Consider the following 17,294-nt stretch of genomic DNA (forward strand, 5'->3'; position numbering starts at 1 on the left):
GGGTTATTAAATATGCTAATGTATATTTGTGAATTTCAAAGAGGAGGATTTTTTACTTTTGAGTGCAACACGAATTAGCATCAAGTTTCCAGGGACTACAGTGTGCAGCCTACTGTTACGCTACCACCTCAAATGCACTTTCCTTGGTATATGAAGAGATGGTCTTTTTTACATATATACTCTGAGTTCTCCACATTAGTGGACCAGCCACACAATCTCTTATTTTCCCTTCTGTCACATGTCTGCATGTTGCCTAGAGTAAGCATCTATGAATTTGGAACAAAGGCTTTCTCTATATAGCCAATTAGCCAATTGAAGGCTAAAATTCGTATACCACCTACTAGTCTGCAGATTATTCAGGTGGAGATTCCACCTCATGTCTTGGCTGACAGTGGAAATATTTTGACTACTCCCTTTCTCCTTCCCATTCTATCTCCTCCCCCTTCACTCCAAGGAATGGTGATTGAGAATCAAGATAGTTATCAGCCCACTGTATAATTTTGTTTGGATATCAACTAGCACTAACCAGCTCTATGTAAGCAAGCTGGCCCTAATTGGGAATCCATCAGGTAGACCAAAGGAGAGGAAATGTTGATTTTTTAAATTTATCCTGGTCCTTTGAAGGTAGCCAATACTTGCAATGTTGAATTTTCCTAAAAGTTTCTCTGGAACAATGAGATTATATGAAAATAAGTATAGCTTACTGGGCAAGGTGGAAGGTCAGGTCATGGCTGTGTTTCACTATGAAAGAACTAGACCCTGAGCCTTTTTTGGAAATGTCCAAGAGGGCAGTGTGAAACTATGATGACTTGGTTCCTCCTTGAAGAGAAGATGTGAGGGCAGAGGATTTGAGGCTGTGGAAAATCTGAGCTGACTTGTGCTTATTCTATCCTTATACACACAGTGTACCTTCCAACTTATAAATGCTCTGGCTCTTAGTGGCTGTGGAGGTATAAACTTGCAATCCCAACTGGAAAATATTACAGGCATGCTATTCAAACAGGTGAGTGTTATGGGCTAGAAGCATTCTGGGCTGGCTTTCTCTCTTCTTTAGAGGTGATGACTACACCAGCCCAGGTCACAACCTCCATACGATGGAGGTGTCTTTCACATGGTGACCTAAACTATACATATCAGGTTTCCTTGGAACAGGCAAATGCCTGGATTCTGGGCACTGAATGAGATATTCTCCATGAGGGAAGTTGGGTACATTCTACAAGACCTACATCTTGAAGGTCACAGACCTTTGCTGTTTCCCCCTAATCTCTGGTTAAAAGGCAGAAAATTCAAACTACTCCACCATACCCATGTGAAATACCAGGCCCTCTGTTTTGCAGCCTAGAACATGAAGAGGGAAACTGAACATTTTGCAAAAAGGTGTTACCTTCCGTATGTTTAATTTGCTTGCCACTGTCTTCTTCCCTTTGGGGCTGGGAATGTGGATTCCTGGGTTCTGTTTTCCTGTTCTCTTTATGGCTAATCACCACACTTTCCATGGATACATGCCTTGGTTTCCTCATCCACATTCAGGGCCCCTAGTTTCGGTCCTGCTGTGTCTGATGGCCTTGGTCTCCCCACAGCTGAGTGAACCAGTCAAGGACTCAGATCATCACTCTGTACAGAACCACAGCCTTGCCCTGGGGCCTTCTATATCCTGAGTAAGTTAACACAGTTCCTTAACCCCAGGTATTTGTGTGGGTGGGCACTCAGGATCACTTTTTTGTCTCCTTGGACTGTAGCAGGGGCCTAGGCTCCCATAAGAGGCTTCCATCCTTCTAGATAAAATGCAAAGTAATCCATGTGAGCTTTGTGTGAAATTCAATGAATTTTGAAGTGCATAGACATAACTCCACTTCCCTCACCTGAAGTTGACTTCTTTCTCCTTCACTGATCCCCAGCTCAGAAAGGTGGTCCTGTAATTACAACACTAATCATCATGAGAGGTGTGCTGACCTGTGGGAGGGTGTGTGGTGGGGTTAATGGAGGGACAGAGCCCAGCTCAGGAAACCATCTGACCCTGGGCTTGGCACATGGTAAATGCTGAGCGAACACTGGCGCTCTGTTTTCCTCTTTCCTTTCTCCAACCAAAAGGGCACTAATTTATCTAGTTCATGGCATCAGTGGTTTGCTAAACATGATTTACTTCTACTTACCACTTGCTACTTAAGCGTACCCTTGATTCCCTTGTATTCTCACCCTTCTAATAGCCGTTATACAATAATCAGATGGTATCCTTAATACGAAAGAACATGGAATCCAAGGATCCAACCAAGATAGTATCAGCCATTCAAGTTTTCACAGATGTGTTCCAGGAAGGTGAGTGGCCTGGTCCTGGGGATCTTCTTTCCTATGAGAGCTCTTTTCTCTGGGAGACAGTCTTGTGTGGTAGACACTCAATGTAAACTCAAAGTAAACTTAATAGGTTTAAATCTTGGCTTCACATCTTATTAGTGTACAAACTGGAGCAGGTTGCTTTTAGTCTGTACCTCTATTTCCTCATCTGAAAATGGAGGTAATATTAATAACTATCTTTCAGGGTTTTAAGTGAAGATTAGATGAGAAAAACATATGTGAGGTACTTAGACCAATTCCCACTATGCAGTCAGTTTCAGTGTTGTAGTCAATGATTGTTATCTTGGGGAACAGGCTTCAACTCCAATCAAGTGTTTGCCAAACCTTTGCTTTGTGCCTAGCACAGTGCAAGGTATTAAAAATGGACACTTAAATAAAACATAGTCTCTACTCTCAACCAGTTCACTATCAAGCAAGGAATATAAAGCTGTTGAGACAGTCAAACAATGCAAGATAATATGTGATAGGTTGTTTAAAGGTGGGCATGGTGATGTGCAATAGGAAAACAGAGAAGCTGTCAATCCAGAGATGGGGTGGGCTCAATCCAGTGCAGGAGATGTACTGAGAGGAGGCAAGGAGATTGTAACAGTGAGTTAGGAGAGTGAATTCACATAAAGAAGAACAGAAGAACAGTGCTCATAGTCCTAAAGGTTGAGATATATATAGGCAGGGGGGAGCGGCTGGAGAGGTGGGTTGGGTGGGCAGTCATAGGAAACTGGAAAGGGCTGGAGCTCAAATGCCAGCTTGATGAAAATACTGTTTTAGGTCACTTTTCAGTCTGCTTTGAGGCAGAGGTATGGTGGAGATAATCTCTCGGGACTCTACCTGGCCTTTGAAGACCAGGACAGTACCTAGAATTCCTCCCACCTGTCTATCTTCTTGTGCCTCCCAAAACAACAGAGGAGAAGAGTGGAAACTGACCCCCAGCTGCATGTCTGTCTTTTCTCTAGTGCCCCAGACAGAGCAACTGAAGAATGATGTGATGCATTCAGTCATAATCATGATTCAGGAGAATATCGAACCAGTGAGCATAAAGGCTGAATGTTTGGGCTGGCAGGGCAATTGCTTTCTTGAGACTGTAAAGTTGTATAAAATGGAGAGGGGGGAGGTTCATGGATGAGGGGAGAGTAGGGAACTCTTACCAAGATCTTCATGGCCTCAGACATTGCCCATGGATTACATTTGGGCTCTTCAAAGCCTGAGAAGGATTTGAGAAGTGGACAGGTGGTTCCTATCTATTTCTGAGCTTTGTCAATGGGGTCATGGAGCTCTAAAGGATACTAAAGGTTCAGTTTGCTTGGAGAGAGAAGACTCAAACATTATATCTAGCATGTGGTCTGAGAAGCCATTCTTTAATAAGCTCTTCCAGGCTTGGAGGCAGCAGAAACTGCTCCCAGGTCTGAATTGTGCAGGATAGGGAGCAGAGGAGCAGTGGTTTAGGGTGCCAGATGGACAACAATGACACCATCCCTAAAAACAAAGTCTTAAATATTCAGAAGGTTAATGGAGAGACTGGGATCTTGAGGGCTGGGCCCTCAGGACTTGAGGGATTCATTTCTGGCTTTCTGAATGAAGGCCAGAGCATGGGACTTTTCCAGTACTTCTGCCAATTTCTTATCTTATATAAGATGTGGGCAAGCTAAGTGCTTCCAGTTCTCCAGGAGGATGTAGCAGCTGAAATGGGCTAGAACTTCAGGGTGGAGTAGGGTTGTTGGGTTCAGTGGTTGTCATCCCCTGGAGCCCACTGCCGAGTCACACTGGGTTTGAAGTGGGAGATCTGAGTCCCTTGAATATATACACTCCAAACCTGCTCTGGTCCTTTGTGTCCTCACCTGGAATACGAAGGGTCATACTAATGTGCCTTCCTATTTTGCCACATGATGGTCTGTGACCCCCACAGGTGCGAAGGGCCCTCCTGAACTTCATTGAGATGCTGGGCCGGCACGACTACTTGGCTCTGCCCCAGGGGAACATCATCATCAACTATATCATCAAGCTCAGCATGTCTGACTTCTCAGTGAGCAGGGACCAGGCAGGGAGAAGACAGAGGGTGGGAACAAGAGAAGGCAGGTTTGGGAGCAGAAGGGGAAGAAGAGGAGGGTGTGGTTGGCACAGTGGGAAGAGGATTTGGCCTCTTAAATTCTGAGAGGTGAGCCAGGGGAAGTCTTGAGCCAGAAGACTCAGCTAGCACTGGTTTCAGATTTAAATCTTTCCTTTTCTTATTCCAGAATGAAGAGGACATCCAACTAATGTGTTACAAAATCCTACAGATGGTACAAACAACTAGGGTCAAAGAGGCCTCTTCATTTCCTCCCCTGACTCCCCAGATCACAGCCCTGACTTCCAGACTGCATTCTCTCTGCCTGCCTTCCACCGCCTCCCAACTCCATCTAACCCCATGTACTGTCTCTTCCACCCTCCCCCCTCCATCTGAGCCCACTCAAGTCCCTGTGGCTCCTCTAAGAAGTGGCTCAGTGGAGCAGAAGAGGGTCACTGGATGGTAAACTTGGAGGCCTGAGCCTGGGTCCTGCTCGGCCAGTTTCTGGCTGTAAAATCTTGAATAAATTGCTCTCCAGGTTGCAGTTTATCTTTCCATAAAAAGGCGGGTGGTTATCACCTTGGCTGGTCTTAGCAACCTTTAAGGATTCTTGAAGACTCCTATGAGTTGCTGTGTGGGTCAGAGTTGAGTCAGGGGCTGTGGGAGGAAAAGCTGTGATTTACTCTCCTTCCCAGAGTCCCTCTCTCCCTCTCAGCAAAGCTGTCTCCTGACTGCTAGCATGTCTTCTACCCCTAGGATGTTCCCCAGTGAAGGCGATTACAAGTCATACAATTCCAAATTTCAAGAAGCCCCTCTATCTAATCAAGTCCTTCCTACTTTAATTTTAATCAGGACCTTGGTTATGTTTTACCAACGTGGAGTGGAAAGGGAAAGGGGGTGAGAGAGAAGGGCAGGGAATGGGCAGACTGTGTATACAGGTCTCAAATGCCCCTCCAGGAAAGGAAGACAAAACCATGGGGTTGGAAAACTTATGGTTCTTATGGCTAATGTGCGGCTTGACATTGAATCCCTTGCCACATCTTACTAGGTATCCTTGCCCAAACTGATCACCTTGGTGTGCCAGCCCAGCAACACCTGGGCCTTCGTGCCCTTGAGTAAGGTGGCCACGAAAATGGCTCTGAGGGCCCGTTCCCTGGGCCAGGCCCCCTACCTCAGCGGCTTTCACCTCAGGCGTAAGTACACAGGTGGGGAAGACTGTGGAGAGGGGCCAGCTGTGAAAGCGCAGCCTGCCACAAGCAGGGAGAGTGAAGTGGGAGGCAGGGTGAGATTCTGAAGGGACGGTGTGTGTAGGGACAGAGTGCAGATCTGCCATGTAGGGGAGGGCTACTCCTGTGAGCCTGAGCCATGGTGGAGGAGGAAGGCAAAGGGTTAGGACAGCAGCTTGATGCCATTTGGCCCTTCACATGGATGAAAAGGGGATTCCTCTGGGACAGAGGCAACCCCAGATACAAATCCTTGTTGCCTTTATTTTTCATCTTGAAACACTGGAGTAGAGATGTAAGAATAGTGTTGTTAATTACAAAGTAATGTATACACAGACATTTCTGACCCTTACTTCTTCCTTTGCCCCGACTCTGAGCATCACTCTTTGCTCACCCCTTCTTGACCTCGAATCCCAGTGGGTGTCAGAGTTGGGGTGAGGAGTCTGTTCAGCACATCACTTGGGGTATGTGTGTTTGTTTGGAGAGTAAACATTCTTTACTAGGACTTAAAAGGTAGAAAGGTAACAAATTACTTTCCCAGTGTTGAGAGTCCTGATTATAGTCCACATGAACAATAGATATTTAAAATGATGGACCTAGGATTTTCAAATATGGAAGGCTACATTCAATAAAATGTATACCTGGATTGCAACTTTTTAGAATAGTGGGAGATGCTTTCCAGGCGTACACTACTAGAATGCACTCACGGGTAATGACCATTTACCATGCTCTGGCTGGACAATGCCAGGTCGACATAACAGCCTTTTCCCCTAGTCTCTCTCTCTATTAAAAAAACTTTTTAAATTGTGATAGAAGTGACATACAATGTTATATTAATTTCAGGTGTACCATGTAGTGATTTGACAATTCTATACATTATTCTATGTTCACCATGATAAGTGTAGTTATCATCTATCACTATAAGTATGATTACGATATTGTTGACCATATTCCCTATTCTGTACTTTTCATCTTCATTACTTATTTATTTTATAACTGGAAGTTTGTAAATCTTAATTCCCTTCACTTATCTTGCCCATCTCTCACCTCTGGCAACCATCTGTTTGTTCTCTGTATTTATGATTCTGTTTATGTTTTTCTTTGTTCATTTGTTTTGTAGATTCCACATAAAAGTGAAATCATATCATATTTGTCTTTCTCTGTTGCACTTATTTCACTTAGTATTATACCCTCTAGTTCCATCCATGTTGTCATAAATGGCAAGATATTTTTCTTTTTTATAGCTGAATAATATTCCAGTGTGTGTGTGTGTGTGTGTGCGCGCGCGCGCGTGCCTACATGTTTGTTTTCTGATGAAAATGTTTTTTAATAGTTTATTGTCAAGTTGGTTTCCATATAACACCCAGTGCTCTACCCAAAAGTGCCCTCCTCCATGTCCATCACCACCTTCCCCTTTCTTCCTCCCCCTTCAGCCCTCAGTTTGTTTTCAGTATTCAAGAATCTTTCATGATTTGCCTCCCTCCCTCTTCTGTAACTCTTTTTCCCCCCTTCTCCTCCCCATGGTCCTCTGTTAAGTTTCTCCTATTAGACTTATGTGTGAAAACATATGGTATTTGTCCTTCTCTGCCTGACTTATTTCGCTTAGCATGATACGCTCGAGTTCCATCCATGTTGCCACAAATGGCCAGATTTCATTCTCTCTCATTGCCATGTACTATTCCACTGTATACATAAACCATATCTTCTTGATCCATTCATCAGTTGATGGACATTTAGGCTCTTTCCATGATTTGGCTATTGTTGAAAGTGCTGCTATGAACATTGGGGGTATATATGTCCCTATGCAAAAATGGTTTGTTTTTAGGCTGAGTCAAAATGTCACAATCCCCATGGCAATGGCACCAACACTCACTCTCCACTTTGCTTTTTCTTCTCCACTAAAGAATGAATGGTGGGTGCTGGGTATGAGAAGGGACTGGAGGTTAGGCATCTGGGAGCTGGCACTGACTCTGTCCTCTTCTCTTATCCTCTCTTTAACTCAGCTACCCAATTCGTCTCTCCACAAAAACTCCTGACCCATCTTGTGGTAAGTGATGAATGAATGGGATGAATACTACCTTGCCCTCCATCCTTTTATCCATCTATCCATCAGTCTCCTCATTCCACAAATAGTTGAGTACCACTCTATTCCAGGCATTGTAATGGGCATGGAATAAGGGGCAGGGCCAAAGACATAGGGACTTTGGGGAGCTTGGAAGAGGGAAGGAATGGGGGAAGGGTAGGAGAAGACCTGACCTATATCCTATGGCCTTATTGTGAGCTGTTCTCTGTTATCTTGGACATGGCTTTCCGGATCCCATTTTCTTCACAAGTATGTTTTGAGTTTCTCTGTTTGTCCAGACATTATGTTCTAGACATTATATACACTTGGAAAGACAAGGATAGAACTGCTCTTAATGTGTTCACAGTCTTAGTGGGAAAGACAAGCCTGGGAATAACTACCCATAATGCAGTGTGATAAATGTTAGTAAATGAATACATGAGGTGCATTGGGATCTTAGAAGAGCAGTGGCTAACTTGGTCTCCAGGAGTCAAAGAAGGCATCACAGAGGAGGCATCTTGAGAGCATCTTGCAGAACATGTAGGAATTCACAGGTGGAAAAGAATGGAAAGATCTAAGCTTCAGCTCTACCATTCTATGGATTTGTTCTGACTTTCTTCCTTCTTTTCCCTTAAATCCTTTCTCTGCCTCCTGCTTGCTTCTCTTGTTTCTCAGATGTTTTCCCTGAAGCCCTATAGAGAAGGGGAGTTTGGTGTAAGCTCGCTAAGGCTACTATGTGCCCTGCATCCTATCACCTCCCTGCACCCTGTTATCAACTCAAATGTGGGCCAGCTGTGGATGAAGGAGATCCCTCAGATGTTGCAGATACTGGATGGTGAGGGGTTGGCTGCAAACTGGGAGAAATGGAGCTGGGGCAGTGGGGCGGACTCCAGAAGAGATGAAGTCCTGAGGTACAGGATGAATTTTCCTTGGGGTGAGGAGAACCAGGACCAGTCTTCTCTGTCTTTCTGAGATGCCATTTGGGTAGGTCTGCTTCCTTGGACCAGGTTCTGCACTGAGCAGATGTGCAGTCCAGAATTTTGTGGGCTCAGAGTTCCCAGAATGCCCCTTCTTGTGGGCAGAGGATCAGGGAAGAGTGTGGGCTTTGGAACCAGAGATATCCAGGTTGGTATCCTTGTTCTAACACTTGCTGGCTGGGTATGTTTGACCTTTGAAAAGTCAGACATTTCCTGGAGCTTCTATAAAGTGGTAGAACAGTTATATTGTGGGATACAGGGAAAGTTAAATGCATAAAGCCCCTGGAATAGTGTTCAGATATTGGTTCTTTCCCCCCATCTGGGGCCTTCTGGTCAGGCAGATCCCCATGCTTTCTTCTTTCCTAGATCACACTGAGAAGAGCCTGAATCAGGAGGAGTGGGAAGACAGGTTGCTCCAGGTGAGCACTCTATGAGACATCCCTCCCTCCACCCTTGCCTTCTTTCTCCTCTTTAGGATCCTAAAGAAGAGGCCCCAGAACTCCCAGAGACTGAGACATGATCAAGGGACCTCCCTACTCAAGAAAACCTCTTTCTGGGGCATCCTTGGCTCCTGGTCTTTGCATTAGAGTCTCTATATCCTAAATCTTAATTTATCTTCCATGCCCTCAAAATCCTACTGTCAAGAGAGAGTAAGGGAACAGGGCTCTAGCTTTGTGATCTTGGGCAAGTTATTTAGCATTTGCAAGGCCTCAGCTGCTTGATCTGTAAAATGGAATTAACTCCTATCTCTCAGAATTGAATAGGATAATATAGGAGAGGGAGAGCCTTGTAGACTAAAGAGTTTCACATATATAATTGGCATTACCATCATTGTCACTATATTGTCATTCTCCAGTCCTGACTAACCCCTTCTGTGTATTTCAGCTCTTCCCCATTTCTTGAGCTCTTTTTTCATATTTACAGACCATGTCCCCTTGTCTCTTGCTTCTTTCTGGCCCACTTCCTTGAGGCAGAAAATCCTAATCACTGCTCTACATGGTCCTTTTCTCCCATTTTTTACTCAGTTTTCAAGTCAGTCATTATTGGCTATTGATGATGACAGCTGGCTGGAGCAACTCATCAAGGTGATCTTGGAGAGGATAAATTATTTCAGCGATGATGATAAGGAGGAGAAGGTAGGTGTGTGGGGGGGGGCACACCATGCAGCTAGGGGTGATAGTTGCAAAGAGGCAAATGGGGGTGGGGATGATGTGGAGGAGCTTGGTGGAAGGGAATACAGAAGTGTACATGAAGTACAGGTCTTGGGGGAAAAGTAAACCCATGTTTCTTGGTCCTGGGGAAGGGAGTGATGGGGAGGACATTTGCTAAGTGTTTTGGTTTTATTAAGAACTTTGCCATTTGTTGTCTTAATTGAACTTCCCAGTAATTGAGAAGTAACAGAATATCCTCTTTGTCGAAGTGTCTGTTCATGTCTTCTGCCCATTTCTTCACTGGGTTATTTGTTTTGTGGGTGTGAAGTTTGGTGAGTTCATTGTATATTTTAGATACTAGCCCTTTATCTGATATGTCAGGCACATGAAACGATGCTCAGCATCACTCATCATCAGGGAAATATAAATCAAAACCACACTGAGATACCACCTCACACCAGTCAGAGTGGCTAAAATGAACAAATCAAGAGAATATAGATGCTGGTGAGGGTGTGGAGAGACGGGCACCCTCCTACACTGTTGGTGGGAATGTAAACTGGTGCAGCCGCTCTGCAAAACAGTGTGGAGGTTTCTCAAAAAACTATCCGTAGAACTCCCTTATGACCCAGCTATAGCCCTGCTAGGGATTTACCCAAGAGATACAGAAATGCTGATACATAGGGGCACATGTAACCCAATGTTCATAGCAGCAGTGTTAACAATAGCCAAAACGTGGAAAAAGCCTAAATGTCCATCACCTGATGAGTGGATCAAGAAGATGTGGTATATATACACAGTGGAGTACTACATGGCAATGAGAAAGAATGAAATATGGCCATTTGTAGGAAAGTGGATGGACCTCGAGGGAGTCATGCTAAGTGAAATAAGTCAGGCAGAGAAGGACAGATACCATATGTTTGCACTCATAGGTCTAACAGGAGAACAGGAGAAACCTAATGGAGGACCAGGGGGAGGGGAAGAGGGAAAGAGAGTTGGGGAGAGAGAGGGACACAAAACTTGAGAGACTATTGAACGCTGAAAATGAACTGAGAGTTGAAGAGGAAGGGGGAGGGGGGAAAAGAGGTGGTGGTGATGGAGGAGGGCACTTATGGGGAAGAGCACTGGGTGTTGTATGGAAACCAATTTGACAATAAACTATTTAAAAAAAAAAGAAACTTAAAAAAAACGAAGTAACAGAAAAGACTGGTATTTGGGTGAAGTGGAAAGATTATTGAGCTAAGAATCACATTTAAGCAAGTTAATTCAAGTAATATTTGAGGGCCTACTATGGATCAGGCACTGTGCATGATGTTGGGGCTGCAGAGCTGAGTAAGGAGAAAAGGCTCCTTTGCTCACAGAGCTCAAGGTCAGTGTTGATGAAGGCCTTGTACCTGTTCCAGCTTTTCCTGTGCTCCCGGTATAATCTGGGTCAAGTGTCTCAGCCTCTGTGGGATTTCAATTGCCTCATTTGGGAAGTAGCAATAACTTTTACAGCACAGGAGAGTGGGCGAGGATAGACAAAGTCACCTGTGCAGTTCTCTGTAAACTCAAAAGACAAAATAACCAGACAGCTCAATCCAGAGGGAGTGAGAATTTTATGCAAATTATAGGTGAAATTGGCACCTGAACTCAGGTTTCTTGATTTTTTAATCTTATTTTCCTATCACTGAGCAACACTTTATTTGGGTTTTGGGGGTCTCCAGAAAGAGGCCCTATATCCAGGACTGATTATTTAGCTCTTTTATAATTAATAAATATTTATGAAGCAACTGCTATATGCAAAGCTTTGTGGGTGGTAAAATCAAGCAAGCAAAAATTCTGACCTTATCAATAAAGTTATTAAAAATGTGTACTAAATGCCCATAGCACAGGAGGCATGAACCAGGCATAGAGTACTCACATAAAAGGCACAAACTCTGCCTTCAGGAAATCATTGTCTGCTTGAGCAAACAGAGGACAGAGTGGGCAATTATAATAAGTGTGGTAAGCATCAGGATCAAAATGTGCACTGCTTACTTGGGAGCACAGAGGAGAGCTATTTACTTGGCCTGAGGGGGCTGGCCAGGGAAGCTTTCTCAAAGGCAGTCCACCATCTCAATTCACTCATGACTGTCCTGGTTTTAGCTCTGAAAGTCCAGCATATTAGGAAACACCTCAGTCCTGGGAAAACTGGGAAGATCAGCACTCTTCAGAAGAATGAATAAGTCTGCGAAGATAAGTAATCATTCGCCAGTTGAGCAGAGCAGCAGACACTGTAGGTCAGGTTTCATAGAAGCAGAGCCTAAGGTGGGGGTCCTTGTCAAGTGATTTAGCAAGAAAGTGTTCTCAAGAGAAGCTGAGAAAGGAAGAAGGATAGGAAGGGGTATACCCTGTTTGTCTACTGTGTCAGACACTGTCTTAGCACTGGAGCTGAGCAATGAATCAGACATACACTGCTCCTGAGCTTTATTTTTATTGGAGATGAGAAGTTAGGGCAAGTTAAGAACTAACCTAACAAAGACATAAACAAGAGAACTAGCAGTTGTGATGAAGCTTTAACAAAAGAAGCAGGATGGTGAGTTGGAGAGGAATTTAGGAGGTCAGGGAAGGCTCACTGGGCAAGGATCAGAAAGATGAGAATGAGACAGCATTTAAAAAAAAATTTTTTTAAATTTATTTTTGAGAGACAGCGAGAGACAGCTCAAGTAGGGAAGGGTCAGAGAGAGAGGGAGACACAGAATGAGAAGCAGGCTCCAGGCTCTGAGCTGTCAGCACAGAGCCCAATGTGGGGCTCGAACCCACGAACCGTGAGATCATGACCTGAGCCAAAGCCGGACACTTAATCGACTGAGCCACCCAGACGCCCCAGAGACAGCATTTTGAAGAGCACTAGGAAGATTCCAGACAGAGAGATAGGAAATATAGAAACCCTGAGGCAGGATAGTGGGTGAGTACATAAATATGGGTATTACAATGTAGACAGGGCAATGCATAGTAAGCAAAGAAAAAGGCCACTGAAATTCAGAGGAGGGAGAGATAAAGATTACACAAAGATACTTTTTTGATTATGCTATGTAAATTTTAAAATTACACAAATTTAAAGAGCTGTTTTAATTTTTAATTTTTTTTAAAGTGAAGCTTTGTTATCAAAATTTGTTTTATTTTTTATTTTTTGTTTGTTTAACTTATTCTTTCATTCAATATAATCAACATACAGTATTGTATTAGTTTCAGATGTACAACATAGTGATTCAACAATTCTATACATTTCTCAGCACTCATCACAATAAGTACAATTTGTGCCCCAACCAATTCCCACTCTGGCAACCTACAGTTTGTTCTCTGTATCTAAGAGTCTATTTTTCTGTTAGTCTCCTTTTTCTTTGTTCATTTGTTTCATTTCTGAAATTTCACATATGAGTGAAATCATATGGTATTTGTCTTTCTCTATTTCTGTTAACAATATACCCTTTAGGTCCATCCATGTTGTTGCAAATAGAAAGATTTCACTCTTTTTATGGCTGAGTAATATTCTTTTCCACATCTTTATCCATTCATTTATCAATGGACTGGGTTGCTTCCATATCTTGGCTATTGTAAATAATTCTGCAATGAACATATCTTTTTGAATCAGTGTTTTCATTTTCTTTCAGTAAATATCCAGTAGTGGAATTGCTGGATCACATGGTTAGTCTATCTTTAATTTTTTGAAGAACTTCCATACTGTTTTCCACAGTGGCTGCACCAGTTTGTATTCCCACCAACAGCACAATTATTCCTTTTTTCCCCTCCATCACCAAAAACTCTTGTTATTTGTGTTTTTCATTTTAGCCATTCTGGCAGGCGTAAAATGATATTTCATTGTGGTTTTGAATTTACATTTCCCTGACAACTAGTGATGTTGAACATCTTTTCATGTATCTATTTGCCATCTATATGTCTTCTTAGGAAAGATGTCTATTCAGGTAGTCTGACCATTTTTTAATTGGATTATTTGTGTTTTTGATGTTGAGTTGTATAAGTTCTTTATATAGTTTGGATACTAACCCTCTATCAAGTATATTATTTGGAAATATCTTCTCCCATTCAATAGCTTGAATTTTTGTTTTGTTGATGGGGTCCTTCACTCTGAAGAATTTTTGTGTGTGTGTGTGTAGTTCTAATAGATTAGTTTTGCTTTTGTTTCCTTTGCCTGAGGAGACATATCTAGAAAAATGTTTCTATGGCTGATGTCAAAGAAATTGCTACCTATGATTTCTTTTAGGAATTTTATATTTCCAAATCTCACATTCATGTCTTTAATCCATTTTGAGTTTATTTTTGTGTATGGTGTAAAAAAGTGGTTCAGTTTCATTCTTTTACATGTAGCTATACAGTTTTCCCAACTTCATTTGTTGAAGAGACTGTCTTTTTCCCGTTGTATATTCTGTCTTCTTTGTTACAGATTAATTGATCATAAAAGCATGGGTTCATTTCTGGATTATCTATTCTGTTCCATTGATTATGTGTCTCTTTTTGTGCCAGTACCATACTGTTTTTTTAAATGTTTTATTTATTTTTTGATACAGAGAGAGACAGAGCACGAGACGGGGAGGGGCAGAGAGAGAAGAAGACACAGGACTGGAAGCAGGCTCCAGGCTCTGAGCTGTCAGCACAGAGCCTGACATGGGGCTCGAACCCACGAATGTGAGATCTGACCTGAGGTGAAGTCGGAGGCTTAACCGATTGAGCCACCCAGGCGCCCCCATACTGTTTTGATTACTATAGATTCATAGTGATGTTTGAAAGCTGGGATTGTGATACCTCTAGTTTGTTCTTCTTCAAGATTGTTTTGCCTATTCAGGGTTTTGTTTGGTTGGTTTGATTTTTTTAATTCCACACAAATTTTAGGATTGGTCTACTTCTATGAAAAATGCTGTTGGTATTTTGATGGGAGTTGCATTAAATTTGTAGATTGCTTTAGCTAGTATAGACATTTTAACAATACTTATTCTTCCAATCCATGAACATGGAATGTTTCCATTTGTTTGTGTCATTACCCTGATACCAAAGTCAAATAAAGGCATTACAAAAAAAGAAAACCACAGACCAATATCTCTGAGGAACATAGATGGAAAAATGCTTAACAAAATATTAGCAAACAGAATCCAACAATACTTTAAAAAAATCATTCACCATAATCAAGTGGGATTTAGTCCAGTGATGCAAGAGTGGTTCAATATTCACAAATCAATCAACATGACACATCACATTAACAAAAGAAAGGATAAAAACCATATGATCATCTCAATACATGCAGGAAAAGCATTTGACAAAGTACAATATCCATTCACGACAAAAATCTCAACAAAGTAAGTTACAGAGAGACTATATCTCAACATAATAAAAGCCATATGTGAAAAACCCACAGCTAACATCACATTCAATGGTGAAAAACTGAGAACTTTTACCCTAAGATCAAGAATAAGACAAGGATGTCCACTCTCACCGCTTTTATTCAACATAGAACTGGAGGTCCTAGCACAGCAATTAGACAAGAAAAAGAAGGGTAAAAGCCATCTAAATTGGCAAGTAAGTAGGAAAACTTTCACTATTTTCAGACAACACGATGCTATATACAGAAAATCCTAAAAACTCCATTAAAAAACTGCTAGAACTGATCAATGAAATCAGAAAAGATGCAAAAGTAATATACAGAAATCTGTTGCATTTCTATATACTTAATGAAGCATCAGAAAGAGAAATTAAGAAAACAATCTCATTTACAATTACACAAAAATAATAAAAAACTTAGGAATAAACTTAACCAAGGAGGTAAAAACTGTAAAACATTGAGGTAAGGACCTTTTTATTTTCTAGCTGGAAATGGGAAGTATGTGGGTCAGGGAAAGGCCCTGAAAGGAAGATCCATACCCTAAGAGACTGAGAAATTAGAAGTACAATAGAAATCAGCTTTTTCTTACCTCTAGCTTGAAACCCTGCTCTGTAGGATTAGTACGTTATCCAGATGCCCCCCACTCCCCGCCCTGAGAACAAGAGGGCCAGTGTGGTGGATGGGGCGGTGGGGGAAGGTGCTGGCTGAGAGTTACAAAGCTAGTTTGGGAAATGTCTATTCCCCAGGCTGCCCTAACCTTACTCCGAGCTATACATACCTATGCTTTTACCTCTCCTAGGCTTTTCTATATAAATTCTTTGGCTTCACCCTGCGGACCTCGAGGAATATAAAAATGGTGCAGAAGATGCTCTCCTCCTTCCTACAAAGTGTCCACAAAGAGCTGCAGGACAGGGAGGTAAGGTGGAGGAACTGACAAAGCGGGAGGCATTTTTCCCTTAACAGGCAGGATGACCAAGTAGTTAAAAGCTGGGACCTGGCAAGCTAGACAACCTTGGTTGGAATCCTAGCTCTACCACTTTATAGCTGTGTGCCCTTTGGCAAGTTTCTTACTATTATTATTTTATCTTCTGAATCACTTTAGGAAATTGCAGTCATGATGTATGCACATTTACCCCTAAATAACTCAGGGTGTACTACCTAAAAATAACAATATTCCCTTATATAATCAAAGTACAGTGATCAAAATTAGAAAGTTAACATTGCTACAGTACTATTTAACTAACAGAGCCAATCTATGAAAATGGCCAATTGTCTCACCAATATTTTTTTAGAGCAGAAGAGAAACATTTTTTTCTCTGGTCTAGGATCTAATTTGGAATCAAACAGTTCATTTTGTTATCATTTATCTTTAATAATTTTAATCTAGAACAGTTCTTCAGTCTTTATCTTTCATGATCTTGATATTTGAAAGTGTATAGACCGTTTATTTTGTAGAATGTACTACATTTTTGGTTTGCCTCATATTTATTCATGATTAGGTTTAGATTATGTATTTTTGGTGGGAATACCATGGAATATGTGTGTCAAAGGATATTTTTGAAGAGTAAATATATAAAAGCCCCTAGAACAATGCCTGGCACCCAAGCACTCTCTAGGTGTTGCTTACTGGTAGAGTCGGTAACCGTGTTCTCACGCCTTCCCTCTCCAGCGCCCCCTCTCTGCCAGATTCTCAGAGCATCCACCCCTATCATGACTACATCATCAGGTATTATCAAACCCAAGATGCAAACAGTATCGTTGAGGAGACAGACACATATAGGGAGAAAACAGCTGACTACACAAAATAGCCTTACTAAAGGCAACATGAGTGGTCACAGTGACACACATGGCTGTGAACTAGTTGGGTCTAGATTAGGCTTCTCCTAATCTAGTGGTATAATCAAGTGTGTATTCCCACTTGATGTAATATTCCAAGACAAGACTCAGGAGCAAGAACTTTTGGGGGCATGCCTACAGAACTGTTAGTGGTAATGGTGGGACTGGAATGCAGAGTTCTTTGGCAGGGAAGTAAAAGTGAGCCCTCTGCTGCCACCTGGGGACAAACTGGATACAGAGGCTGAAGATAAGAGAGAAGAGGATGTTCAGGATGTTTCCTGGTTTTCTGGCATGGTCAGCTG

The 17,294-nt window shown here is 42.2% G+C and overlaps 1 protein-coding gene across 1 annotated transcript in view; it reads left to right on the top strand.

Annotated features, from left to right (window-relative positions):
* LOC115305333 (maestro heat-like repeat-containing protein family member 1) overlaps positions 1–17,294 on the top strand; it is a 75,169-nt gene that overhangs the window by 6,569 nt on the left and 51,306 nt on the right. The window contains 13 exon segments of the mRNA XM_029955563.1: positions 905–1,003; positions 1,581–1,638; positions 1,641–1,662; positions 2,210–2,316; positions 3,303–3,376; positions 4,253–4,369; positions 4,581–4,625; positions 5,439–5,583; positions 7,617–7,660; positions 8,351–8,510; positions 9,019–9,071; positions 9,678–9,788; positions 15,956–16,072. Of these exon segments, the coding sequence (XP_029811423.1) occupies positions 905–1,003; positions 1,581–1,638; positions 1,641–1,662; positions 2,210–2,316; positions 3,303–3,376; positions 4,253–4,369; positions 4,581–4,625; positions 5,439–5,583; positions 7,617–7,660; positions 8,351–8,510; positions 9,019–9,071; positions 9,678–9,788; positions 15,956–16,072 (1,152 nt within the window).

Source organism: Suricata suricatta, chromosome 10 (genome assembly GCF_006229205.1).
Source record: "Suricata suricatta isolate VVHF042 chromosome 10, meerkat_22Aug2017_6uvM2_HiC, whole genome shotgun sequence".
NCBI lineage: Eukaryota > Metazoa > Chordata > Mammalia > Carnivora > Herpestidae > Suricata > Suricata suricatta.